The 16,415-nt window shown below is 39.7% G+C and overlaps 2 protein-coding genes across 2 annotated transcripts; one reads left to right on the forward strand and one right to left on the reverse strand.

Moving 5' to 3' along the window:
- The first annotated feature begins 678 nt into the window (after nt 1–678).
- LOC101557587 (olfactory receptor 14J1-like) lies at nt 679–1,611 on the forward strand. Its single transcript, XM_004622096.2, has one exon. It carries the CDS (start codon nt 679–681, stop codon nt 1,609–1,611), a length of 933 nt encoding a protein of 310 aa, XP_004622153.2.
- A 13,246-nt stretch (nt 1,612–14,857) lies between these two features.
- Nucleotides 14,858–15,790, reverse strand: LOC129402427 (olfactory receptor 14J1-like). The gene has a single exon (XM_055128961.1). The coding sequence runs from the start codon at nt 15,788–15,790 to the stop codon at nt 14,858–14,860; it is 933 nt and encodes a 310-aa protein (XP_054984936.1).
- Nucleotides 15,791–16,415: the final 625 nt, after the last annotated feature.

A 16,415-nucleotide genomic window follows, 5' to 3' on the forward strand; every position in this document is an offset into this window, starting at 1 on the left:
ACAGAACAGAGATTGAGATGTGAGTCCCGAGAGCTGGGAAGGGGGAAAATAACTGTGGCCACCGCCACGGAGGCCATGACCCCCGCCACGTTGTACCTGGGAGAGAGTTGGCTGCACCAGTGCCCGAGCCGAAATGAAGTCCCATTTCTCATGAGTCCTAATGCTTGCTGGAGGAACTGCTCTGGCTGGGCACTAGGGAGCACCCTGGTGAGGGGGTGGGTGTTCTTGCAGGTCCCTGGGTGAGGGGGTGGGTGTTCTTGCAGTTCCCTGGGTGAGGGGGTGGGTGTTCTTGCAGTTCCCTGGGTGAGGGGGTGAGTGTTCTTGCAGTTCCCTGGATCTGTTTTCTGGGCATGCTGCCCCAGAGGCCACACTCCCCAGACTAGATTTCAAAGCTTTTTTTAGCTACTTTTAAATAAGAAATATATAATATATTAATAGTAGGGTTTTGGTTAATTAATGATTATGGTAATATAATTTTTATTTTACATCATTATTTGTTAGGCACTTTCTCATACTTAATATGTTTGTGCTTATGAAGAAATAGATTTAAAGTTAGATATTAATTTATTTGTTTGTTTAATTTACCATCTTTTTGCAACTCTAGAGAATTTGGGGAAGACTGCATCCACTCAGGACCTGTGATTGGCAACCAACATCTGTTAGAAGTTAAAGAACACTATGGCTAATTTCACGACAAGTGGGTTTCTCCTCACAGGATTTTCTACCAAGCCTGAGCTAGAAATCTTCTATGCTTGTCTGTTCCTCCTTCTCTACTTGTTGGCTTTAACTGGCAACATGCTCATCATCATCACAACTTCTGTGGACGACAGTCTCCAGTCCCCCATGTATTTCTTCCTGAAGCATCTCTCCTTTCTGGATCTCTGCTACATTTCTGTGACTGTCCCAAGGTTCATCTACAACTCTTTCTTGCACAGAGGAGACATTTCCTTCTGGGAATGTGTTTTTCAGTGCTTTGTGTTGACCCTCTGTGCGGGTGCAGAGATGGCCATGCTCACATTGATGTCCTATGACCGTTACGTGGCCATCTGCCTTCCCTTGCGCTATGATGTCATCATAGATATCAGAACCTGTGTGCATGGAGTCTTCAGTGTCTGGGTCAGTGGGGCCATCTGTGGAGTCATGCACACCACAGCTACATTCTCCATCCGCTTCTGTGGCCCCCACATCATTCACCAGTTCTTCTGTGATGTTCCCCAGATCCTGAAACTCTCCTGCTCCAATGACTATATCAGTGAAGTGGGTGTCTCTGTCTTCCTGTCTTTTATGTCATTTCTTTGTCTTGTCTTTATTGGATTCTCCTACATGCAGATATTTTCTTCTGTGCTGAGGATGCCATCTGCTGAGGGCAGATCCAAGGCCTTTTCCACTTGCCTTCCCCACCTCGCTGTTGTCTTATTGTTTCTTTCTACAGGTGTCTTTGAGTTCTTAAAATCGCATTCAGACTCTCTAACTGTGTCAGACATTCTGCTCACTATTATGTATACAGTAGTTCCACCAACATTCAATCCAATGATATACAGCCTGAGAAATAAAGTCATTAGGTCAGCTGTTAGAAATGTTTTTAAGAAAAATAAAGCATATCTGCGTTGATGACCTTTATGTATTCTTTCTTGGGAGAGAATTTTAAATTCTATGGGCAATCTTGACATAACCTAACTGTAAATTTCAGTAAGTAAAAAGTGATTATAAAGGACATTTGAATGGGAATGTTGTGTTTATATACTGCTGGGTAATACTATATCAAAAATACCTAAACTAAACTTGCACAAACAATGGATTAAAATTCCTTCATTGAATTTTGAGAATAATATAAATAAGATTTTTTAAATTTAAAAGCAGTCAATTTAGTGACTCATGATTTGTATGTCAAGGTGATATAAAAATGCGCATATGAGGCTTAGTTATTTTCCGTATATTCTGTTCTACTCTCAGATATTACATGTTGTTTACAAACTGATCAAAACTCTCTGACAATCAGCACTCATTGGTTCTTTGACTCCATTCATGCTTTTCAATTTATTTGGGCTTCAGTTCACATACATTAATGCCACCCTTGTAAGGCCTCTTGATCTCCCTGACTTTTCCATTTCAGATGTAGTGGGCCTCTTTGCCACACATGAGGAAGGGATGTTTTAAGTAATAATCAGTCAGCTTCTCAGAGATACCAGTTTTAAATGGGCAAAATGAATGAAAGAAGAAATAAAGTAATATAAAAATAAAAAATTTTACTAAATGATTCATTTGCTAAAAATGGAAGAGATCACTCACAAAGAAGGAAAAGGTACATAGACTTAATTACCTTAAAAAGGAAAACTTCATACCTGTATATAAAATTAGGGAAAAGAGTGAGTATACTGAAAGTTTGCTTTCAAATGAGAAGAAAATGTTTTGTATAGAAATAATGAAAGTGATAAAAATCATGGAAAAGAATCTATCATAAATGGTATAAAGAAATATGTTACATTTACCTCCCATTTAGTTTTCAAATTATCTACTCTATCCATTTATCCTGATGGGAGGACGCCATCAACCGCCAGTATACAAGAAAAATCTAGAAGCAATTCTCCCCCAGCAATACATTTCAATAATCTTGTTTGAAATCATAAACAACATGGGTTTATGTAAATAAACTATAGCCACAAGTAGAATATCTAGCAAGGTATATACTTAAGGTTAGATTTTCACATTTTTTCATACTTTCTGCTTATCATTCACATCCTGTAAGTCACTGACATAGCATAGCATGTGCTGGGGTGTGCTATAGAATCTTGGTTCGTTTTATTCACTGAAAACTCATTTTAACTAGGATTCATAGAATCATTTGGTTTTCTTTTCTGCAAATTTTAGCAGCAACTTGTCTGGAATCAGAAGAAAATAGATGTGGGAGATTTTAATCTGCTGAATTGAAGTGTTCATGCTTATAATATCAGACAACATTATATCAACACTAACTTTCTCCCTCTGTTGTCTTTCCAGCTTGGGAGTTGCTGTAGGAAATTGACATATTCCTACACTTTTAGGTTCCGTTTCACAATGAAACATACAGACTGAGCTTTTGGTGTGAACTGGCAGTGAGTCAAGTAGAGGGGAATTGTGTCTTAGATATATAATGTCTCGCAGTGGTCACCAGGATTCTATCTTTCATAGCTTTATATCTTTGATTTTTTTTCATCAAGCAGATCCATGGCTTTATCCCAACTATAAAGCACATGCCGAATCTTCAATATGAGGTCCTGTATTCAGTTCTTGACTTTAAAGCACAGCAAAATAATGAACCCCGAACAAAGAAGACATAATTGTCTCATCAATGATACGTATTTTCAGTGTCATGAAGTGTACAACAATTTTTGGTAGGTTCATTTCTGTATATCTACTTTAGTTCTAAATTGTATTTTAGAAGTACTCTACTTTTGTGTCAGTATTTGAAAATGACATGAATTTTCCTTTATTGGCCTCAAATTCCTTCACAGACCTTAACTATTTTTATAAATAGCAATAAAATTGAGTGGTTCTTTAAATTTCTTTTCTTTTTTTTTTTTGCTTTTTGGGTCACACCCGGCAATAAACAGGGGTCATTCCTGGCTCATGCACTCAAGAATTACTCCTGGCGGTGCTCAGGGGACCATATGGGATGCTGGGATTCAAACCCGGGTCGGCCGCGTGCAAGGCAAACGCCCTACCCGCTGTGCTATCGCTCCAGCCCCTCTTTAAATTTCTATGTATATTTATCATCTGTTTGTAAAGGACTGTACTTGTCCATTCCAACATTTAAAACTTTTGTTATTATCTTCCTTCGAGACCCGATTAAACTGAGTTAATTTAGTTGTGTTTTAGTGGGATGGGCCACATACCCGGCATGCCCCCTATCTGCTGTACTATTATTGATGCAGCTCTAGTGTGCTGGACACAGTAGTCTGAGAGCAGTACAGGAGAAATAGGAAACATGGAGTGTCGTGGCAAGTCTGTCGGGTTTAACTCAAGAATAAAATCTCTGGCTCTAACCGTTGTTCATGGACCTTATCCTCCTGTATCAAGGCTTCCTTCTGGCTCTGAACACAGGCCATGTACCTATGCGATGCTGAGGGTCAAACCAGGGAGGGCCTCCAGCAGGGCCAGAGACTGAGCCCTGAACTCTCTTTCCAGATCCCCTGGCTCCAACTTTGCCCTTGTCTGTGTCTCCTGACACTTCCTTCCCTCAAGTTATCTGTTGAGGAAGATGAAATTTTCAGGTGTGGAGCATGTTAACAGACACTGGTGCAGATAAAACCCAACCCTGCAAAGTGTCCCAGAAGCAACGCCTCGCAAGAGGGAGTATATAGGCAACGTTGGCAAGAACAGAGTGTTGGCCAGCACCAGGTGTTCGGCCTTGAGTCTCACTCGACCTCTTGGTCACATGAGCCCGAGACACAAAAACTGTCACATATGTTTAGCAAGTCATCCTAACTGCAGCATCTGGCCTTGATTGGGATTGGACCAGGGCAGAGCAGGGTTGGACCTATCAAAGAGAGGTGATAGGCCAATGATGCTCAAATTTCTGTGATTAGAACATCCTTTTAAGCTAAGAATCCCCTATCAAATGCGTGTGTATTTGGCAATAAAGGGAATAGACATCAGCTTCTCCTAGAAACTGCTTCTCCGCATGTCTGCCATCCTTCACCCCATGTCTGCCCAGACCCAGTCTACAATGTGTCCGGACTCTTATTGGGGGAAAACTGTTTCCCAACATTTAGGAAAATCTCTCTTCCTGGGAGAGAGTGTGATCTCAACAAGCTCCATTTTTGCCCTATTATGCTGGAGCTCTGGGCAGAAGAATATTGACTTTCTCAGGGTTTACTCCTTGATCTGTGCTCCGGGATCATACCAGTTGTTGCCTGGGGTACTAGATGAGGTGCTGGGGATTGAACCTGGGTCTGTTCCTTGCAAGGCAACCACTGGTCCCTGTGTAATTGTCTCTCTGGCTCCTGAAAGTTGGTTTTGAAAGTCAAAAATTACACAGAGAATTCTCTCTTATGTCAAATTTTCAAATTGAAAATCTCACATCTGTGAAAAGATAGTGATAGATTTGAGAACCCCGTCCTATGCAGACAGAGGGACAGAGATGAATAAAGTGAAGGGAATAGGAGAAGTTTATTGGGTGCTCTCCTGGATGGAGCTCTAGATCCTTGGGCCAGGCTGGGGTAGGACTGTGCCCTCAGAGAGACTGAGGGGGCTTTTAAGTTGTCTTGGACAGGAAGAAGGGAGAAGGGAACAAAGACCAGTGGAACTGGGGGGCTGGTCTGGCCTGTTTTCTGTAGGGGATGGATTTGAGGATGCTGGAATGCAGCGTGGAGGCTTTCTGTTGCCACATTGGCTATAAGTTCTGTCTTCTGCATTGGGGGCAAGGTGATCTTTGTGGGAATGTCATTATTACATCCACAGGCTGCCATCTGATCCCAGGCAGATCTAACAGACAATCATTTATATATTTATGCATCATAAATACATAAATGATTTGTGATAATGGAGTGAATTAAAAGTTACATTTTAAAATCAGGAAATCTTGATGTTATGAATCTAATTATTTTATAATACTTAAATTTTTTAAATTGTCACACCATCAAACGAAGATTTATTTAAAATGATATTTTGTTACTTCTTTCAGAGTAAAATTTTATTGGGATTCATGGTTTAACAGGAATATAATATTTTATTTTGTCAGTAACAATATGTTAATATTTATCCCTTTTTCAAATAATTTTATAATAATCACAATATTATCAGATTGTATTAATATCCCATTGATTTATCAGATTTAAATTAACTTATATTTTATGTTCCTGAATATATTAAGAAAGAAACTTTTGGCAATAGTATTTTCTGATAAACACAAAACTAACACACCAAATAACTATGTGTGATCATTATATCAGATCAATGGATACATGCTTTACAAGAAAACTCAGTGTAATTGTAAGTTTGGGTGTTTCCAGAGTCCCACATTCCCAAGGACCCAGGAGCTCTGCTCCTCCAAGCAAATTTCAAACCTAACCTCTAGTGTCCAAGTTAGGATTGAAATGGATTCATTTCTTACTCTCCACCAGCTAATTTTACTCAGAAAGGCAGATTGCAAATATCAGGACCTTTGGCTAAGTGTCAGCTGGTGGCACTGACAATTTGTCCTAATGTTGGGGGAAAAATTACCTGAGTGTGTGAAATTTCACAAAATTTGGAAGAGAAAAATAGAAAATATTTCCAAGTTTTCTACATCTGTGTCCAGCTTGAGTCATTTTTTTCCAGTGCAATTCCATGAGTGTGACCTATGTAAGAAAAATCACACCAACCAACAATGGTGACATGCAAGATAACCCTCCAATCATTTCTTTCCAGCCTTATCAGAATTTGTGCAATGAATGATGAATTTCCAAATTGAGCAACATGACTGTCCATAGGATGCACAAAAACAATTTTGAAAAAAAGATTGACTCAGTCAGACATTATATAAGGGAGAGAGTAAGAGCTCCTACAAGTAGTTTCTAAAGCAACTATAGATTTATTTTTCAAGCTTTGAGGAAGTAGGCAAGAGGAAAAACTATTAAAAACTTTTATTTCCTTGTGGGGCTACAAATGTTGCCTAAGTGTCCCAGGGGACACAGTTGGAGCTATCTGGCCAACAGTGCTGGTGTTCGGTCCTGGTCTGTGTGGCTGGTGGCACTGCTTGGGCCCTGCAATTCAGGGATTGCCCTGCCTTGTCACTGACTCTAGGGCTCTCCCCAGCTCCACCCAGCAATGCTCGGAGATCATGGGATATGGACTCAGATGCTTGCATAGTACACACCTAACTACTGTAGTGTCTCCTGGCCTCTGAAAAAAAATTTTTTAACGGTTTTCCAGGAACAATAAAATCCTGACATTTATTATGTCCATGTTAGAAAAAGAATACCAGCCGGCTGACTTCATAAAATGATTTCACGCATTGAATAGTCTTTTGAAACTACAAAATGACAGTCTTTCCTTATCATCTCTGTACTGCAGGATCAAAGGTGATCCTGACATGCCCCCTTTCAACCATCGTTTTTGCTCATCATTGTGGTACTTACTCTACCACATGGAAATGATACCATCCTCTGTTTATGCTTCTGCTTCTGCCCTACTTCACTTCATATGTCTTCCTGTCCATCCATGTTGTAGCAAATTACATGATCTCACTGGACAAGGAAAGATGTTGGTTTAAAGGGGATGAGTGCCTAGATCCCCTTGGTCTCAGAGTATTGGGAAAAGAAGGAAAGAGAGACTGTGGAGCAGGTGGGAGAGAAGAGACCAATGACAAGCAACAGGCAAAAGGGTCAAGGCTATGGGTAGTGTCCTGTCTTCCGTGTAACACCAGTGTTACATGGTGTACATGACCCATGGAGCTAAATATCTAAACCACAGAGTCAACAACACTGAAATCATGAGACCCAAACTTCAGTAACCAAGCTTAGAAGGGGCCTGTTGAGATGGCAGAAGGGACAATGTGTAGGACAGGGAACTTGAGAACACTGGTAGAGGGCAGTTGACACTGGTGATAGGCTTGGTGACAGAACATTGAATGCCTAAAACCCAAGTATGAAACACTTTGAAAATCATGGTGCTTTAATAAATAAAATTTTGGGGAACAGGACATGGTCAATACATTGACATTAACGTTTAAAATGTTGTAGATACTTTTCTCTCCTATAATCCACTGGAAAATAAATTTTGCCCATGGGGTAAGGTAGAGTATAGTTTATTTTATTTTCACAGACACAGAATGGAACCAACATTATTAACTGGACACTGCATTGCTTTCTTGGGAAATTCTCCTGACTGCTGTAGTTGTCCTGGGACCTTGTGAAAACTTGGATCGGCTGTGTGCAAGGAAAACGCCCTACCCCCCTACCCGCTGTGCTATTGCTCCTGCCCCTAGATTTAATTTTCAATAGAATTATTCTGTGGAAGAGTTCCATCTTCTCTTGGAGCCAATGCGACTGGAAAGAATAAAGGACTGTGGCTTATTTATCTATAAGCGGTTTTTTCTCATGGGGTTTTCTGCTAAGCCTGAACCAGAACTCTTTTATGCTTCATTATTCTTGGGCTTGTACTTGTTGGCTTTAAATGGCAACATGCTCATCATCAGCACCACTTCCCTGGATTACAGTCTCCAGTCCCCCATGTATTTCTTTTTCTTTTTTTTTAAATTTTTTTTATTGAGTCACCATGTGGAAAGTTACAAAGTTTTCAGGTTTAAGTCTCAGTTATACAATGCTCGAACACCCATCCCTTCACCAGTGCACATATTCCACCACCAAGAATCACAGTATAGCTCCACCCCGAACCCCCACACCCCTAGCACCCCCACGCCCCTAGTCCCCCGCATCCTTAGCCCCCCCGCCTGTGTAACTAAATTTCACTTTACTTTCACTTTGATTGCATTCAATATTTCAACAAAACTCACCATTATTGTTTGGAGAGTCTCTCCCCTAAACTTGGACCTGCTGAAAAGGAAGCATTAGATGATTTGTTTTCCATTGCTAAGAATGAAGACGTATGAGGTCGAGTGACCACACTTAGCAGCCTCACGGTTTGGGGTTTCTGTATTTTAGTATTTTAGTCACTAAGTCCAGAGAGATATCTGCCAGAAGTTGCATCATTGCCAACTTGTACTTCTCAGTTACATTATATTCCACATATGAGTGCAATCTTTCTATGTCTGTCTCTTTCTTTCTGACTCATTTCACTCAACATGATACTTTCCATGTTGATCCATTTATATGCAAATTTCATGACTTCATGTTTTCTGACGGCTACATAGTATTCCATTGTGTAGATGTACCAGAGTTTCTTTAACCAGTCATTTGTTTTGGGGCACTCTGGTTCTTTCCAGATTCTGGCTATTGTAAACAGTGCTGCAATGAACATAGAAATACATATGCCATCTCTACTATACCGTTTTGCCTCTCCGGGATATATTCCCAGGAGAGGTATTGCTGCATCAAATGGAAGCTCAATTTCTAATTTTTTGAGAATCGTCCATATTGTTTTCCAAAAGGACTGAACCAGTCGGCATTCCCACCAGCAGTGAAGAAGAGTCCCTTTCCCCCCGCATCCACGCCAACACCGGTTGTTTTTGTTTTTGGGGATGTGGGCCAGTCTCTGTGGTGTGAGATGATATCTCATGGTTGTTTTGATCTGCATTTCCCTGATGATTAGTGATGTTGAACATTTTCTCATGTGCCTCTGAGCCATTCGGATTTTTTCTTTGGGAAAGTTTCTGTTCATTTCATCACCCAGTTTTTTGATCGGGTTGGCAGTTTTCTTCTTGTGGAGTTCAACTAGTGCATTGTATATCCTTGTTATCAACCCTTTATCAGATGGGTACTGCGTAAATATCCTTTCCCATTCTGTAGATTGTCTTTGTACTTTGGTCACTGTTTCTCTTGAGGTGCAGAAGCTTCTTAGTTTGAGATAGTTCCATTTATTTATCTCTGTTTTCACTTGCTTGGCCAGTGGCATGTCAGCTCTGAAGATAACTTTAGCTTCAATGTCATAGAGGGTTTTGCCGACCTTGTCTTCAATGTACCTTAGGGATTCTGGTCTGATGTTGAGGTCCTTAATCATTTTGATCTGACATTTGTACATGGTGATAGGTGGAGGTCTAAGCCCATTTTTTTGCATGTAGCTGTCCAGTTTTGCCAGCACAGTTTGTTAAACATGCTTTCCTTGCTCCACTTCACATTTTTTGCTTCCTTATCAAAGATTAGATGGTCATATATTTGGGGGGATGTGTCAGAGTATTCAACCCTGTTCCATTGGTCTGCCACTCTGCCTTTGTTCCAGTACCAAGCTGTTTTAATGACTACCGCTTTGTAATAGAGTTGGAAGTTGGGGAGGTTGATTCCTCCCATTTTCTTTTTCCCAAGAATTGTTTTAGCTATTCGTGGGGGCTTACTGTTCCATATGAATTTCAGGAGTGCTTGCTCCATTTCTTTGAAGAATGACAAGGGTATCCCTATAGGGATCGCATTGAATTTTTACACTGCTTTGGGGAGAATTGCCATTTTGACAATATTAATTCTTCCAATCCATGAGCAGGGGATATTTTTCCATTTCCTCGTGTGTTCTTTTATTTCCTGAAGTAGCGTTTTGTAGTTTTCATTACACAAGTCCTTTACCTACTTAGTTAAGCTGATTCCGAGGTATTTGATTTTTTGAGGCACAATTGTGAACGGGATAGCTTTTATCATGTCGCTTTCTTCTCTCTCACTATTTTTATATAAGAAAGCCATGGAACTTTTGGGTATTGATTTTATAGCCTGCAACTTTACTATATGAGTCTATTCTTTCTAGGCGTTTCTTGGTAGAGGTTTTAGGGTTTTCTAAGTATAATATCATATCATCAGCGAATAGTGAGAGCTTGATTTCGTCCTTTCCTACCTGAATGCCCTTATTATCTTTTTCTTGCCTAATCGCTATTGCAAGTACTTCCAGTGCTATATTGAACAGAAGAGGAGAGTGTGGGCATCCTTGTCTTGTCCCTGTTCTCAGAGGGAAGGGTCTTAGTTTTTCCCCATTGAGGACAATGCTTGCTGTAGGCTTGTGGTAGATGGCTTTGACTATATTGAGGAAGGTCCCTTCTATACCCATTTTGGCGAGAGTTTTCATCATAAACGGGTGCTGGATCTTGTCAAATGCTTTCTCTGCATCTATTGATATGATTATATGATTTTTATCTTTTCTTTTGTTGATATGATGGATTATGTTGATTGATTTCCAAATGTTAAATCATCCTTACATCCCCAGGATGAATCCCACTTGGTCGTGGTGTATGATCTTTTTGATGAGTTGTTGAATTCTGTTTGCTAATATTTTGTTGAGAATCTTTGCATCTGTGTTCATCAGGGATATTGGCCTGTAGTTTTCTTTTTTTGTGGTGTCCTTGTTTGCTTTTGGTGTTAGGGAGATGTGAGCCTCATAGAAACTGTTTGGGAGGGTTTCTGTTTCTTCAATTTCCTGGAAAAGCTTGAGAAGAACTGGCAATAGGTCCTATTTAAATGTTTGGAAGAATTCGCTAGTAAATCCGTCTGGGCCTGAGCTTTTGCTTTTGGGAAGACTTTTGATTACCATTTCAATTTCCTTGATGTTAATAGGACTATTCAGGAACTCCAGGTCTTCTTGGTTCAGCCTTGGGAGATTATAGGAATCCAGGAATTTATCCATTTCTTCTAGGTTCTCTTGTTTCGTGGCATACAGCTTTTCAAAGTAGTCTCTGATGATCTTTTGAATTTCACTGGTTTATGTTGCGATGTCCCCATTTTCATTTCTGATTCGACTTATAAATGTTCTCTCTCTCTCTTTCTTTGTGAGTCTTGCTAGTGGTTTATCAATCTTATTTATTTTCTCAAAGAACCAGCTCTTGGTTTCATTGATCTTTCGAATTGTCTTTTGAGTTTGCATGTCGTTAATTTCTGCTCTAAGTTTTATTATCTCTTCCCTTCTGCCTGGTTTGGGCTCCTTTTGTTGGTCCTTTTCTAAGGTCTTGAGCTGTGAAGTCAAGTTATTTATGCGGGCCCTTTTTCCTTCCTGAGATATGCTTGCAGAGCTATAAATTTTCCCCTTAAAATGGTTTTAGCTGTGTCCCACAAGTTCTGGTAGCTCGTGTCTTCATTCTCATTTGTTTCCAGGTACCTTTTGATTTCCTCCTTGATTTCCTTCCTGACCCACTCATTGTTCAACATTGAGCTATTTAATTTCCAGGAGTTTGATTTATTTTTCTGCATCTGTCCATGATTAACTTCTATTTTCAGTGCATCATGGTCTGAAAAAATAGCTGGTACAATGTCTATTTTGTTGATTCTGTTGAGGTATGTTGCGGGGCCCAGCTCATGGTCTATTCTGGAAAATGTTCCATGTGCACTGGAAAAGAAAGTGTATTCCCTTTTTTTTGGGATATGGAGCCCTGTATAGATCTATTAGCCCTCTCTCTTCTATTTCTTCCTTCAAAGTCATTATTTCCTTGGTGAGTTTTAATCTTCTTGATCTGTCCAGAGGTGATAGGGCGGTGTTGAAGTCTCCAACTACTATTGTGTTGCCCACAATGTCCTTCTTAAGGTCTGTTAGCAGCTGTTGTAGGTATTTAGCTTGTCCCTCATTGGGTGCATACACGTTTAGGAGTGTGATTTCTTCCTGCTGTACATATCCCTTGATTAATAAAAAGTGGCCTTCACTATCCCTTCTAACTTTTTCAACCTGAAGTCTATGTTGTCTGATACTAGTAAAGCCACCTCAGCTTTTTTGAGGGAGTTGTTTGCTTGCAGAATTGTTTTCCATCCTTTGACTTTGAGTCTGTGTTTGTTCTGGCTATTCAGATGTGTTTCTTGCTGGCAGCAGAATGTTGGGTTGAGTCTCTGAATCCATTTTGCCAGTCTGTGTCTCTTAATTGGTGAATTAAGACCATTGACATTGAGAGAGATTATTGTCATAGGGTTTTGTGCCATCTTTCTGTAAATGTTTGTTGTGCTTGTAAGGGTTTTTCTTGTCTTATAGTAGCCCCTTTAGCCGTTCTTTTAGGTTTGGTTTAGAGTCTATGAAGTTCCTGTGTTGTTGTTTATCCCCAAAATAGTGTATAATTTCTTCGAGTTTGAATGAGAATTTGGCCGGATAAAGTATTCTCGGTGAGGCATTCATTTCATTGAGTTTTTTCACTATATCCCACCACTGCCTTCGAGCTTGAAGGGTTTCCTCCGATAGGTCTGCTGTGAACCTAAGGGGTGCTCCATTGTATGTGATTTCCTTCTTCAACCTTGCGGCTTGCAGGAATGTGTCTCTATCTGTTAGTCCATCATCCTAACTATGATGTCTTGGAGTTTTTCTGTTAGAGTCTCTTTTAGCTGGTATCCTTCTGGCTCCTTGAATCTGGATGTCTGCATTGTCCAGCTCTGGGAACTTTTCAGCAATGATTTTTTTGACTGTGGCTTTTTCATTGGGGTTGGTTCCCTGTCCTTCTGGTAGTCCAATGATTCTAATGTTGTTCCTCTTTAAATCATCCCTTAGGACTCTGATTCTGGCTAGAGCTATTTTGAGGTCTCTTTCCATTGATTGTTGTTGCCTATAGGCTGCCTGGAGCTGATCTTCAAGCTCACTGATTCTGTCCTCTGCTGCAGTCATTCTATTGTTGAGGGCACCCACTGAGTTTTTTAATTCATCTACCGAATCCTTGATTTGTGACATTTCCTTCTGTAGGTTTTTTCTTTCTGTTCTCATTTCTTCCCGTAATTTCTCAGCTGTCTGTTTTATCGTTTCTGTGAGGTCCTCCTTTAATGTAATAAATACCTTGTCAAACTTTCAATTGAGTTCATTGAACATCTTGAGGATTTCACCTCTGAATTCTTTGTCAGAGAGCTCCAGTTTGTAGGTAAGGTCTACTGATGCATCAAGACTCTTTTCTTCATCCTCCCCTTGTGGCGGGGATTTGCGCTGTTTCTTCATATTGCTGTGGTAGTATGGAAAAGGTTTACCTCTGGCTGTGAAAAAGAATTCTGAATGGGCTTGGTCAGTGGTGATCAATTTCTTCTGTACTCCCTCTAGCACATGTCCCTCTCTGATGTTCCTCTATTATTTATGTGAAACTTCAAGCAATACTTTTTGAGAGTGAGGTCCGTTAGCTTTGGCTTGAATAGTTGCTTCTATTCATTGGTAGTTTTCAAATTTGGAATTAGCTAGGAACTTATATAGGAAGTATTTTAAGGCCCTCTATGATGATACTCAGGGATATAGGTGATGAATATTGAGAAGTACCAAAAAATTGCTCGGTATTTGAAAGAAAATAAGTGCAGCCGCTCCGGAGGAGGCCACGCCCACTTCGTTGAAGCCACGCCCACTTTGTTGAGGCCACACCCATTAACACAATGTGTCTGGATGACCTCAGGGGTTGGGGAGGTGCAGGCACAGATGGAATGGCGCCCCTTCACTCCACTAACCTGAAAAGGGGAGCAGACCAGTGGGCTGGCGCTGAAGGTGATGCAGGTCTAGGTGGGCTTGCTCAGAAAGGGTGGAGCCAGGGTCCGAGGAAGATGTGGGGGGGGGGCAGGCGCAGATGGGATGGCGCCCGTTCACTCCACTAACCTGAAAAGGGAGCGGACCAGTGGCGATACTCTATTTTTAAAGTATTTCAGGTATTTTATCATTTTTAAACTATATACCAAACTCTGAATACTTGTAATTTTATTAATACTGAAAACTCTCTTAAATTCATTGCTAGGATCTCACAGATTATTTCATTTTTCACATAGGCAAAGTAATCCAAAATAGGAATGTATAATAAAACTAATACAAAGACTATTTTTTACTTTTTTGACTTCTATATACTTGAATTGGAACTCTAAGAAATTGATAAAACATTAGCACAGCTCTGAAAGACAATTGGTGATGAGAGAGTATCCCATCAATGCTTGGATATCGTTAGTTGTTCTTAGGAAATTTAGTTTCTAAGTTCAGTGTAACTTAGGATAAGAGGGAATGAATGCTTTAGTCACTATTTCCCATCATCACAGAAATGAACAGGGAAATTAACAACTTTAGCATTACCGATGTTGGATTTTGCATTATTATGACACATAGTTTGCTTAGGAAAAATGTAGTCTGCAAAATATGCAAAAGTAATATGTACACAGAAATATATCTTAATATTTTTATTTCACAAGAAACATAAAAAAATTCACATATGGCAGCTTTCCTTCTAAATCAGTATTTTATTCAGATTTAATTTCTTCATTGGTCTGTAATTATTATCTGATATACTTTGACTTTGTCTCCCAACTGAAAGTATATGTAAGAAAGTGTCTCAAGAAAGGAGAGCTTTTCTTCTTTTGAAAACCTTTCTTACAGCTAATTTTATAGCTTTATTTCTCAGGCTATAGATTATTGGGTTGAATGTTGGGGGCACTACTGTGTAAAGAATAGTGAGCAAAATGTCTGAAGCAGTTGGAGTATCTGAATGAGGCTTCATATACTCAAAGACACTAGTACACATAAATAATATTACAACAACGAGGTGGGGAAGGCAAGTGGAAAAGGCTTTAGCTCTGCCCTCAGCAGAAGGGATCCTTAGTACAGAGGAAAATATGTTCACATAGGAGAATCCTATAAAGATGACACAGAGAAATGCCACCAATGCCAGGAAGATAGTGACATCAATCTCTCTCATATACTCATTAGAACAGGAGAGTTTCAGGATCTGGGGGATATCACAGAAGAACTGGTGAATGATATGGGGGCCACAGAAGTGGATGGAGAAAGTAGCTGCCGTGTGCATGACTCCAGAGATGGTCCCACTGATCCAGACGCCTATGATGCCATGGACACAGGTTCTGACATCCATGATGATTTCATAGCGCAGGGGAAGGCAGATGGCCACATAGCGGTCATAGGACATCACCGTGAGCATAAACACCTCAGCAGAGCCACAGAGGATGAAAGCAAAGCACTGCACAATGCATTCCAAGAGGGAAATACTCCCACTGTGCAGGAAAGAGTTGATAATGAATCTTGGTACAGTCACAGAAATATAGCAGAGATCCAAAAAGGAGAGATGCTTTAGGAAAAAATACATGGGTGAGTTGAGGCTTTCATCCACGGAAGTTGTGATGATAATGAGGGTATTACCAATTAAAGCCAACAGGTAGAAGACCAGGAACACGGAAGCAAATAAGATTTCCAGCTCAGATGTGGCAGAAAACCCCATGAGAACAAAACCACTCATGGTAAAGTTAGTCATTGTCCTTCGTAATTTCTGAGTGATGTTGACTATAAGAAAAGATGAAAATTCTTGAACAGAATATTTTTGTCATTTATCATTCTAAGTTACACATACATAATAAAATGAAAGTACAAAGTGGGGTTACTATTTCCTCACTAGTAATGTGAAGTCATCTTTTCTAGTGATAATTACATTGAGTGGTTTTGAGTTGACCTTGACAGTCTAAAATGACAGTATATGATGAATAAGAAATAACATAAAGTATATAATTTTCCATTTTATATTTAATTTGCTTGGATGATATAGCATTGAACTTTGATTTTTAATAGAACATTTTCATCATGAGCATATTAATAATTTCTGAGATACCCATTCTTTGTTACTAATCTATCTGTTCATCACCATTATAATCACTTGATTATTATAATTTTATTGTAATTTTCACATAGGAGAAGGAAAACTAATGCTTTTTCTGTTGCTAGATGTTTTTTCTTTTTTAGTGTATAAGAAAAAAATTTTAATTTTGGCTACAATATAAATAGTACATTCACTGTCACTGTCATCTCGTTGCTCATCAATTTGTTCAAGCGGGTACCAGTAACATCTCTCATTGAGAGACTTATTGTTACTGTTTTTGGCATAT

This window comes from Sorex araneus, chromosome 2 (genome assembly GCF_027595985.1).
Source record: "Sorex araneus isolate mSorAra2 chromosome 2, mSorAra2.pri, whole genome shotgun sequence".
Lineage (NCBI taxonomy): Eukaryota > Metazoa > Chordata > Mammalia > Eulipotyphla > Soricidae > Sorex > Sorex araneus.